The 13030-nt window shown below is 36.6% G+C and overlaps 1 protein-coding gene across 4 annotated transcripts in view; it reads left to right on the forward strand.

Moving 5' to 3' along the window:
- The window catches only part of KCNH5 (potassium voltage-gated channel subfamily H member 5), a 325149-nt gene that overhangs the window by 285161 nt on the left and 26958 nt on the right, over positions 1-13030 (forward strand). Inside the window, exon 11 of one of the 4 annotated variants that reach the window (XM_067028370.1) lies at positions 7023-7048. The exons of the other annotated variants lie outside the window; for them this stretch is intronic. Within the exon in view, the coding sequence (XP_066884471.1) occupies positions 7023-7028 (6 nt within the window). The 3' untranslated portion in view covers positions 7029-7048. Of the gene's footprint in view, positions 1-7022; positions 7049-13030 lie in introns of those variants that run through there. 4 annotated transcript variants of the gene reach the window in all.

Here is a 13030-nt window from a genome sequence, read left to right on the forward strand (position 1 = left end):
TGAACAATGGTTGGATGGGAGTAATAACAAAAGGTGTGTCCTTCTATAGTCAAATGTATCCTCACAAATACCTATATACATACCTTCTGTATATTGTGGCCACGTTGTTTGAAAGACAGACATTGATATCTTAGTCCATGTAATGATTCTATTACAGACTCCTACTTGACTTTCTTTCTTCTCCTATCAGTTTAACCAGACCTGACTTGTTTAATTGTGTAATTTCTAGGAATGAAAAGCAGCTTAGCTATTTATATGGTCTGTTTGTCAAGAGAAAAGATTCTTAGCAGTGCTGATTCAGATGTTAAAACATTCCCATCCCACCCCACCAAAAACACTACCTTACTTTGCTGAAAGGTTTACATTTGATTATGTTTTATGTTTATGGCCTATCGATAAAATACCATTAAAATACTGTTGTAAATCAAAGACAGTGTTCTACTGGCAATCCTTGAGCTACACAGCAAACTTTCCCTTCAATTCTTCAAACTCTCTGCAGGTTTATATCACAAAGAGTAACACTCAAATCCCGTGCCCTGGGTCTATAGGAACATAAATCTTTGTCTACTTACAATGTTTGTACAGAACTTTCTCATAGAAGTATTTCAATCTGCATGATGGTGCCATGATTGACGCTGGCAGTCCTTTGGGATTTATAGTTTCAATGGGTCACAGAACTGCCTATCAAAAGTTTTCTCTGTTAAGATGGTAAATGTTGATATTTAGTAGACAACATCTTAGACATCCTCCAACACACTGACATATAATTTCTTGTTTTTCAAATGACTTATTACTTTAGCACTGCCCTCAAAACCTCCCCTCCAAGAACTCTTAAATACCCTGACAAAAACCTCACATGAAGAGCCTTTGTCATTTGAACTAGAGGTTCTAAGTCTTTGGTCCAAATCAAGCCTCAAAGAAATCTATTAAATTTCTGACATAGGATTTAAAATGTTTCTTGTCTTGGGCAATGTGTATTCTTTTTAAAAAATATTTATTTATTTATTTATTTTTGGTTGCGTTGGGTCTTAGTTGCGGCACATGGGATCTCTTTGTTGAGGTATGCAGGATCTTTCATTGTGGCTTGCGGGCTTCTCTCTAGTTATGGCATGTGGGTTTTCTTTCTCTAGTTGTGGCTCGTGGGCCCCAGGGCTCATGGGCTCTGTAGTTTGCAGCATGCTGGCTCTCTCAGTTGTGGCATGCGGGCTTAGTTGCCCCGTGGCATGTGGGATCTTAGTTCGCCGACCAAGGATTGAACCCGTGTCCTCTGCATTGGAAGGCAGATTCTTTACCACTGTACCACCAGGGAAGTCCCACAATGTGTATTCTTGAGGGAGGTTTTATGTTTTATTAGCTTCCAAAAAAAGCACATGACCTCACAAGAGATTGAACACTTCTTACAATTTAGTTAACAAGACATGCCATACACCACTGTTTTTGACTCTGTCACCATACTATAATTTGTACTGGAGAGAAAGTTTACCATTGACATTATTGATTTCCACAGATTAAGGATGACCCCTAAATATCTATATTGCCCTTAAAACCTACTTACAGATAAAGTTATCACAAGTCTGTCTAAATTCTTCTTGAAGTTTGTACCGCTCCCGGTCAAGTTACCCCCACTGCCTGGCATGCCCTACAGCCTCCCTACTTCTCTTCAAGTACTTTAAGACACACCTAAAATTTTGCCATCTCTAAAAACGCTTCTAGAATCCCTCAGTCAGTTTCCCTCTTTCATAATGCACTTTTGTGTGTGTGTGAGAGAGTTCCTTCTATTAACAACCTTTTATAGTTTGATTTGTATTGATGGCTGTATAGTCCTAAGTAGATTGCAAACTCCTATAAGAGAGAGACCATATTTTATTCATCATTGTTCCCTCTATCAGGCGCAGTGCCTGGCCTTCAACAGATACTTAGGAAATGCTTTCTGTTTAACTGTGTTTTAAGTTGATACCAGATGTCCTAAGTATGATTGTAGGATTTGATAGGGAAATGAACGCAAACTATACGTTATCCATGGAACTTAACTTGGCAGGATTATATTAGCATATGTAAATAATAGTGGGCAAGGTAAATTGAAGAAACCATAGTATGATATTTTAAAATATTTTCTCTTTCCTTTTTTATGAAGTGATACACTTTCAGGCAATAATTCTGAGTCTCATTCACTCACAATAAGTTCTTTGTGGCCTCAAGAAAGCATAAATGTCCTGGGTTCTTAAGTATTTTGCTAGATACCCAAGTATGTTCAGTAACTCTTAGCAAGTAATAGCTGTTAATAATGAATATTGCATTTCCCAGCTCCCACTTAAAAAATTTTTTAAGTCATGCTTGGCAGGGATTTCTTTTACTTTTTCTTTTTTAGAACATATTTTCAGGAAGCCTGACTTCTCAACAACTAAGAATGCCATCTCTTATTATTTGCCTCTTAACATAGAGCATCACTTTCATTCTATAACACTGAGTATTTTAATAATAGCTCATATTTATATAACACTGTATGGATTACATATGTACTTTTATATGTATCATTTAAGTTGATCCTCAGAACAACACTGTGAAGTAGATAGAGTGGATTTTATTCTCATTTTCACAGATGAATACACAGACTCAGACACTACTTACACTTATCCTCGGTAAGTGATTTCATGGGGTATAGAACCCAGGAATTCTAACTCCAGTGGCAGTCAGTATTCATTCTACTTTGTGCTACCTCTAAGGAACTAGAGATAATCTATTTATTCACTCAATAGATACACCTTATACATTGTGCCAGATTCTGCATGTTCTAGGCACTCGGTGTACATCATTGAACATAACAAACAAACATCAAATCTTTGTTGAGATTAAATTCATGTTGGAAAAACAACAAATACAATAAACGAAATGTATAGTGTATTAGATGGTAATGATTAATGTGGAGGAAAATGAAGCAGGGAAAGGGATTAGTGCATTTTCATAGGGTTGCAATTGTACAGGGTAATTAGGCCTCATGAGAAATGACTCTTGAGGCAAGATGGAGAGAGGCTTATGGATATCCAGGGGGTATAAGCAGAGGAAACAGCAAGTGCAAAGGTCTGAAACAGGAGTTTTCTTAGCATGTCTGAGGGACAGAAAGCAGGCCAGTGAGGCTGGACTGTGGTGAACAAAAGAGAGGATAATGGGAGATAAGATCAAAAGATTCAGAGTCTTGGAGTCCACTGTAAGAACTTTGGTTTCTACTCTGAATAATATGGGAAGCCATGGGAGAATTTTGCGTAGAAGACTAGTATGACATGCTGTATGTTTTAAAAGATTTGCTCTTGTTTCCATCTTATACATTGAGTATAGATTATGGGTTGGGAGAGGGGAAGCTGTAGAAATGCAGAATGGGAGACCAGTGAGGAGGCTATTGCACCAACGCAAGCATTGGGGGCTGCATTAGCTTGTTAGTGCTGCTTTAACAAAGCACCAAAAACTGGGTGGCTTATAACAGAAATTTATTGTCTCACGGTTCTGGAGGCCCAAAGTCTCAGGGCCATACTCTCTGATGGCTCTAGGGGAGAATCCTTCCTTGCCTTTTCTACCTTCTGTTGAATCCTTGGCATTCCTTGACTTGTAAATATATCACTTCAGTCACATGGCTGTCTTCTTCCTGTGAGTCTTCACATCTTTTCACTGTGCATAGCTGTCTCTGAATTTCCCCTTTTTATAAGAACACCAGTCATATTGGTTTATGGTTCATCTTAATGACCTCATTTTAACTTGTTTACCTCAAGTAAAGGTAATATAAATAGTAAAGACTATTTCCAAATGAAGTCACATTCTGAGGTACTAGAGGTTAAAACTTATATATGTACATATATGTATTCAATTACTATATACATATATTTCAAAAGTATATACAGATATATATTTCAATTACTGGATAATTTAAATATATGTATATATATACTTATACACGTATGCATGTATACATTACATATATAATACCATAGTGACTATTATAGTTGCTAATTAGTAGCTATGATTATTTTTGTTCTTAAAATTATTATTATGATCAGATGATCACAGTAGCAACACTGCTTGTAAGGAAACAAGCCTGTGTTTCCTTGGGGGATGCAAGACGAAAACAGTATCCTTGCAATTGAGGAACATCAGACATCAGATCCCTCTCTTCAGTTCAAGGGGTCCCTAGGGTAGCTCACATGGTCCTAAGTAGTCTTGCCTCACTGTTCTCCACTGCTTGCTCTGCCCTGTAACTGGAATCACTATCATTCCTGAGGCTACCTAAGTCACTTCCTAACTACAGATGCAGCTCTATCATTCTTGTCACCTCTTTATGTCACCAAAATTGATTATATCAATTCTCCCTGTTGACCCTACAAGTCCTTGTGCTACAAAATCCTTCTCCCACTTTCCAAACTGAGTATCATTAAGCTATGTTTCCAGCAAGATCTCTAATAGGGTCACAGGTATAGTGATTGGCTATCAGCTCTCACACATGTTGACATGATATCTTCCTTGGTCTTGAGCCATATAAATCCAGCCTGGTGTGCTCCAAGGACTTGTCTGCACTTGCCTTAATTTCGAGTGAATACATAGTGTAGGACCTTACACTGGTGTATGGCCGCTGCATACAATATATCAATTCATGGCTTAGAAAAACTTTCCTATAATATATCAGAATACTAGGTTTTTCATGGATATCCAAAATGTTTCAATATTCATTTTCTAAGTAGTGACATTGATGTTAAGGAGTAACAAGAAGCTTGCTATTAATAATAATTACTCTTAGTTTACAAAATTTATGTTAAATATTTGCTTTAATTTAGGTAACTGTGCTATTCAGTGTTAAAAGATGACCAAGTCATGTTCCCTGCCTTAGAGCATTTCAGGTTTAATGAGGTAGAGAGAGATGCTAACAGATAATTTCAGTATACTATTTTAAATTCTCTGAGATATTTTATGGTGTTCTGGGAGCCCAACTGTAGACACTTAGCAGCAGGAGGACAGTGGGAAGGGCATAATGCCAGCAGAGGAGGAGTTTTCTTGGAAAATAACTGTGCTTAGGCTAAAACACTAAGGACACAATTGAACAACATGGTCAAGAACAGTTTGGTAAGAGTGACAGATTTCAAAAGGCATGGAGGCATAAAATGTTATGACTTGAACTAGAAATTATAAGCAGTTTGGTATTAATAACACGTAAAGCAGAAGGCATGATAATTCTAGCTGCCAAGACTGAGGGTATAAGTAAGGGTCAGGACAGGAAGAAAACACTTGTTTGATTTGAAAGAGCTCAAACTACAGCCATTCAAGGGTACTAAACAGTGGAGTGGCATGGTCAGATTTTTCACTTCAGAACTACTCTCTGGTGGAAGCATGAACAGTAATTTTCAATGAATTGTGACTGGAAGATGTTATGGTGGGGAGTGGGGAAGAGAGAGGAGTCGAGGATGAGTCAGACTTCTGACTGAGTAAATGGAGCCATCAGACTAGAGGAAAATAGAAGAAGGAGCAGTTCTGAGGCATTTAGTGTAAGGACAATGATTATAGTATTGGTCATGCTGCACTTGAAGTATCATCGGAATGTATAGCTATTTGTGTCTAACATGTGAATAGCTGGATTTGGACCATGTTGGATATGCTTGATGTCTTGAGAGTGGAGGGATTAACATAGGAAAAGCATATAATGTCAAAAGGGCATTGGGCCAAGAACTGAACACCAGTGTTTAAAGGGATAATAGTAAGAGGAACCCATGAATGAGACATAAAAGGAGAGCAAAGAGAGTATCATGGGTCTAAATCTAAGGAAGTCAACTTACTAAAAGAATGGAGTGGTAAGCAGTATAAAGTGAAGAAAAAATGTCCAGTAAGATATGGACCAAAGAATGATCACTGGATTTGTCTATGTAGAAACCAGTAATAGTTGACCAGGCAGAAGCAAAATAGGTTTAGTGTAGGGATGGTGGGACAAAAGCTAAGTTGTGTGGGTTGATGACTGAATAGGAAGCGTGTAAGTAGTATCTATATAAACTATTATTTCAAGGAAATTATATCCAACTGGGCCCTAGCAGGAGACAAATGACAGACTCTTATTGGATAATTTGAGGAGGGCTAATAAAAGGCTTACATACAAAGTGTGGGCAGCCCTCATGTTTTCTCTACATAAGGGATAGTGCTACCCATGGGCTACTTACAGCACACCATTATCATCTATTGACCTAACTGAGGTAGGAGAAAGGAGAGGGGGAGAAGGGCAGAAAGAGAGAGAGAGAGAGAGAGAAACTGTATCAAAAAAGTTGCCTGTTAGGAGCTATGACCTTTAACCAAGGAATTAAACCAGACCATGGAGACACCCCAAGGAGGAGCTGGGATGATAAAATCCTCACTCTCCTTCCTTCCTTAAATCTCCATCTAGTGCTTCCCATTGACCAAACCGAATTGAAAGCAAGGCAGAAAGTAGCCCCATTGATGTAATCATACAGGCCAGCATCCAGTGGCCTGGAGGTCAAGAAGGGTGGGGAGTGAATCTGGAGGGGTAAATGAAATATCGTCAGTACAAAATTAGTTTGAGTAGAGCAATAAGAAGATACGGAATTAACTAAAGTGGCTGCAAAGTCAAATGAAGAGGTTGAGTTTTATGAAAATTTTTTCCCCACTATAACAGCATGGGAGAGAACTAAAAACTGAGGTAAAAAGTCAACAGAAAAGAAGTTCACACTATTGGAGAATTTAAGGATGATTGATAGAGAAGAGTCCTGGAGGATTCAGGTAACAGAGTCAAAGTGAAGGAGTGGCTTTAAACAGAAGGAAGAACATCTCGTTTTCTCAGATTGGCAAGAAGGAGAGGCAGAAGCCTGGTTGTATTGAATCTTTAGTAAGGGGGAAAGGTAAGAAATTGAGGGAACTGTTAATAGAAAAGGTATGATCATCTGCTGGGCATGAGAGGTTGGAATATCTGGGTGGATTTGGGGAGAGTTAAATATCTTTTATTTTTTTAACTTTTAAAATATTTATTTGTTTATTTATTTTAGATTTGACTGCTTCGTGTCTTAGTAGCGGCAATCAGGATCTTTCGTTGCGGCATGGGCTTCTCTCTAGTTGTGGCTTGTGTGCTCAGTAGTTGTGGCGTGTGGGCTTCATTGCCCCATGTCAGGTGGGATCTTAGTTCCCTGACCAGGGATCAAACCTGAGTCTCCAGCGTTAGAAGGCAGATTCACTGGACCACCAGGGAAGTCCCAAGAGTTATATATCTTTTAAATAGACACTGTGGGGAGCAGAAGAAGGAATTGACCAAGACAGGACATGCCCACTGAAAGCCTGGTTAATGTTGGAGATCCTGAGCTATAACATGTGCCCTATATGTATAACTGAGGGATTTTTCTTATCAGTGGTATATGTACAGCAGCCTGACTGTGTAATGCAAGGCCGGTTAAAGGGATGATTCAGGATACTGGTTTTATCAGATTAGTTTGGTAGTAGGGCAGGACCAAAGGAAATGAGGCCATTGGTGATATTCCCTCAAAACCCATTTTATACAACTGAGATCATTTTATTTTCTCTGTCTTCTTTTGGGTGCTATTTTTAAAGTATATGTGCAACATATATACTTAAACCCATGATAATCGTGGTGTTCTTGGAAATATTTCCTTTCGAAAATTTAGATAAAATTCCTACAAGTATCATAATTAGCATTTTCATTCTCAGCACAACACGTTTTTTTCTGAAGGTTAAAGCAAGTGTCACATAGGGCAGATAAATATAGTCTAGGTTCAAATTTTAGTAAGCACTTGTGCTATATTTATGTATCTACAATGCATGTGGAAGCCATCAATGGTATTTGCTAAATCCATGCAACTTGTAGCTAACAAATTAATATCGTATCTCAAAAAAGAGAACTATATTGAATTATTGCAATATTTGCTCTTCATTTCTTTTGTTTTTTATCAATATGATTAGTATTTTAAAATGATCAGTTATTATATTTTCAAAATTCTAAAAATGTTAGTTTTCACCAATAAAGTCAATGGAAAAATGATATTGTTAGAAAAGAGTATCATATGCTATGGCTACCCCCACCCAAATCTATACCTATTGTTTGGAATATAATTAAATATCACCCAGTTGTATATTGGCCTCTGTAGTTTTACTCTACCAGTTTTTAATATGTGTGTCCTTGTGTCAGGGATGAAATCTGCCTATCAGTAAAAACAGATTTTAATTGTATATAATGTACATAATGTCAGCAGAAATAAAGATTTCTGTGAGTCTGTTTTGTTCTCAGATTCATTTAACTAATAAACATTTCCATGTGGTTGTTCTTGATTAGATGTGGAAAGAGGTTTCTTCATTCTGTTAATATTAAACAAGATGAAATAACTTGGAGAGATTTCTTTCCATATAGTGAAGAGTAACAAAGGGAAAATAAAGAGGAGGGATGTGTCATGTAAATTGGTTACTATGCCACTGATTGTAGTACTTGATCCATGGTGGATATTACTACTGTAAAGTTATGGATTTTGCTCTCTTGCAACCATTTCCCCCATAACTATCAAAGGATGTAAGATAATCTTACCTATAGAATCACTAATTCTAAGGCAATGCTGGAAATTAAATAACTGTACTCTAGTAGCTATTTTATTTTGGCTTTTTAAAAATAAGGATCAGAATATAATACTTTATCCATATGTTTCTTGTCCTTGCATGCAGTCTATTAAGTCCTAAAACTATATATTTTTTAAAAGTATAAAAAGTGATTCCTAGAATAAGTTTGTACTCTTGCGAAGTCTGAAAAGAAACAAAGAGCTGGTTTGCATGCAAAATTAGATTATTTTAACTTACTCTTTGACATCAACAAAATAGTATTTATATGACAATATTTAAATCAAACTGAAAATTCACAGAAAATCTGTTAGTTTCTTTGTAAAGGAAATGCCAGCTACTAATATTAATAACCTCCCAAATTTCAGTATCATAATAAAATTTTAATTGTCACTTATGTAAAAATCCAAAGGAAGTGATTGGTGGGTAGTCTTCCACTGGGTGATTCAGGGACCCAGAATTTTTCCATCGTTTGACTCCATCATTCCTTAGATGCACTGGCCTTTCACTTCTAGCTGACAACAAGAGTGGATCCTGCATGGAAATTATACTAGGCTAGGCCTGGACATGATGCACATCATTTCTGTACACGTTCCCTTAGCTAGAGCTGTCATGTGGTAACTTCTAAGTGAGGCAAGAAAATGTCAGCTAGCCTTGTGCAAGGGAAAAAGAGGAAACAGGTGATAAATTAGTAATCTACCCTGGAGATTGACTATATGCCTTATCCTTTCTGTACCTAGAACACAGAGTAGACAATAGCAAGTCTCATCTAGCTCAAAGTCTGGCATATCCAGACAATGTGCAATCCTCTTTCTCAGGTTTGAATGTCAAGAGTTTGTTTTGAGCCATGTTGAGACTGAGGTGCCTATTGGCTATCTAAGTGGAGAGGTTGAGCGAGTAGCTGGGTATATGTGGTGTCCATATGTTCTGCTTTGCCCAGGGCAGTCCTGATTTATGCCTATCTTGGAATAATTATTAATAGGACCTTCTCTCTCTAAAATGTATTCAGTTTAGATGATGTGTTATATGGATATAAAAGCTTGAAGTTTAGACTATGACTACATAAAATTTTTGGTTATTCTTTGAGGTATAGCTGTCATTTAAAATTGTGGACCCTCAGGTACTCTGACATTTAGAAATCAGGAAGAAGAGGAGGATTCAGATAAGGTGACTAAGGCTAGTCACTGGCAAGTGACTAGGAAATGAACCAGGAGAGTGTGGATGTCACATGACCTGCAGAAAAAGTAGAAATAATGACTGCTCTCACGGATCTCACAGTCTTCTGAAAAGAATGAAAATTTTAAAAAGCAAATTAAATTACATTTCTAGATTAACCTTCCATCTCTTAGTCCCAGGAAACTTTGACTCCAGGAATAGAGAATAAATCAAGGTTCTTTTAATGCACCATGATCTTAGTTTTCTGCATGTTCTACCAGCTGTGTCCTCTGCCTACACTTCCTTTCATCCTTTATCCCTTTGGTGAATTCCTACTCATGATTCAAGGTCCTGCTCAAAAGTTTAGGAAGCTTTCCCCAAATCCCCACACCAGGCAACATTAGTGACTTCACACAGTTGACTATCATTAGTTACTCCTTCCTCCCAAGATCTATCCCAAGCAAGCTTATTTTATTCATCATTATATCCTCAGCTCCTACAAGCCTATCATGCACACAATAAGGGCTCCTATAAATCTTTGATGAATTATAATACACTGAGTTATCTCATTGCATTGTAGTAACATGCTAATGAGAGGATCTACTCCTACTACACTGAGAATCCTTGGGAATGGAACAAGCTCTTATTTATTATTTAAGTAAACTTTTAACTGATAAATAACTCATATATAGCAATGTGTATAAACCATAAGTGTACTGCTTAATAGATTTTTACAAACTGAACACATCCATGTAACCAAAACCTAGCTTGAGAAACAGAACAGGAAGCATGTCAGAACATTTCCTGCTTCATTACATTCACAATGACCCACAACCAAGATTTAACTACTGTGCTGACTTTTAACACTTATTTATTTATTTAATTGAATGTTACGTTCTTTAAATTCTATAGTGTTTTACAATTTCCAATAGTTGCACAAGCATGATTTCATATAATCCCATAGTAATCCATTTTTTCCCTCTACCCCTATATTGCTCCTCCCCTTTCCCTCCCCCCACTGGTAACCACTGGTTTGTTCTCTGTAAGTCAGCTTCTTTTTTGTTTTATTCACTGGTTTGTTGTATTTTCTAGATTCCACATATAAGTGATATCATACAGTATTTGTCTTTCTTTGTCTGACTTGTTTCACTTATCATAATGCCCTCCAAGCCCATCCATGTTACTGCAAATGGCAAAATTTCATTCTTTTTTTATGACTGAGTGGTATTCCATTGTATATAAACACCACATGTTCTTTATCTATTCATCTGTTGATGGACACTTAGATTGTTTTCATGTCTTGGCAATTGTAAATAATGCTGCTGTGAACATTGGGGTGCATGTATCTTTTCAAATTAGTGTTTTTGTTTTTTCTGGGTATATACCTAGGAGTGGAACTGCTGGGTCATATGGTAGTTCTATTTAGGTTTTTGAGAAACCTCCGTACTGTTTTCCACAGTGGCTGCACCCATTTACATTCCCACCAACAGTGTACAAAGGGTTCCTTTTCTCCACATCCTCACCAACACTTGTATTTGTGGTCTTTTTGATGATAGCCATTCTGACAGGTGTGAGGTGCTATCTCATTGTGGTTTTGATTTGTATTTCTCTGATGATTAGTGGTATTAGTGATTTTCATGTGCCTGTTGCCATCTGTATATATTATTTGGAAAAATGTCTATTTAGGTTTTCTGCCCATTTTTTTTTCTGCCCATTTTTAATTAGGTTTTTCTTTGATATTGAGTTGTATGAGCTGTTTATATACGTCGGATACTAACCCCTTATTGATCATATTATTTGCAAATATCTTCTCCCATTCAGCAGGTTGTCTTTTTGTTTTGTTGATGGTTTCCTTTGCTGTGCAAAAGCTTTTAAGTTTAATTAGGTTCCATTTGTTTATTTTTGCCTCTGTTTCCTTTGCTTTCAGAGATGGAGCCAAAAAGCACTGCTGCAATTTATGTCAGAGTGTTCCGCCTATGCTTTCCTCTAGGAATTTTATAGTATCTGGTCTTAATCCATTTAGGTCTTTAAATCCATTTTGAGTTTATTTTTGTACATGGTGTTAGAGAATATTCTAATTTTATTCTTTTACATGTAGCTGTCCAGTTTCCCCAGCACTATTTATTGAAGAGACTGTCTCTTCTCCATTATTTATTCTTGCCTCTTTTGTCATATATTAATTAAATGTAAGTGTGTCAGTTTATTTCTGGGCTCTCTATTCTGTTCCACTGATCTATGTGTCTGTTTTTATGCCAGTACCATACTTTTTTGATGACTGTAGCTTTATAGTATAGTCTGAAGCCAGGGAGCGTGATTCCTTCCTCTCTGTTCTTTCTCAAGATTGTTTTGGGTATTCAGGGTCTTTTGTGTTTCTACACAATTTTTAAACTTATTTGTTCTAGTTCTGTGAAAAATTCCATTGGCATTTTGATAGGAATTGCATTGAATCTGTAGATTGCCTTTGGTAGTATTGTCATTTTAACAATATTAAGTCTTCCAATCCAAGAACATTGTGTATCTTTCCATCTGTTTGTGTCGTCTTCAATTTCTTTCATCAGTGTCTTATAGTTTTCTGAGTACAGGTCTTTTACCTCCTTAAGTAGGTTTATTCCTAGGTATTTTATTCTTTTTGATGCAATGATAAATGGGATTGTTTTCTTATTTTCTCTTTCTGATAGTTTGTTATTAGTGTATATAAATGTATCCGATTTCTGTATATTAATTTTTATCCTGAAAATTTACCAAATTCATTAATGAGCTGTAATAGTTTTCTGGTATCATCTTTAAGATTTTCTGTGTATAGCATCATGTCATCTGCAAACAGTGACAGTTTTACTTCTTCCTATCCAGTTTGGATTCCTTTTATTTCTTTTTCTTCTCTGATTGCTGTGGCTAGGACTTCCAAAACTTGAATAAAAGTGGCAAGAGTGGACATCTTCGTCTTGTTCCTGATCTTAGAGAAAATGCTTTCAGCTTTTCACCATTGAGTAAGCTGTGGGTTTGTCATATATGGCCTTTATTATGTTGAGGTAGATTCCCTCTATGCCCACTTCCTAGATAGTTTTTATCATAAATGTATATTAAACTTTATCAGAAGCTTTATTGCTTTATCTGCATCTATTATGATGATCATATGGTTTTTATACTTCAGTTTGTTAATGCAGTATATCACATTGACTAATTTGTAGGTATTGAAAAATCCTTGCATCCCTGGGATAAATCCCACTTGATCATGGTGTATGATCCTTTTAATGTATTGTTGGATTTGGTTTCCTAATATTTTGTT

Source organism: Kogia breviceps, chromosome 3 (assembly GCF_026419965.1).
Source record: "Kogia breviceps isolate mKogBre1 chromosome 3, mKogBre1 haplotype 1, whole genome shotgun sequence".
In the NCBI taxonomy this organism is placed as follows: Eukaryota; Metazoa; Chordata; class Mammalia; order Artiodactyla; family Physeteridae; genus Kogia; species Kogia breviceps.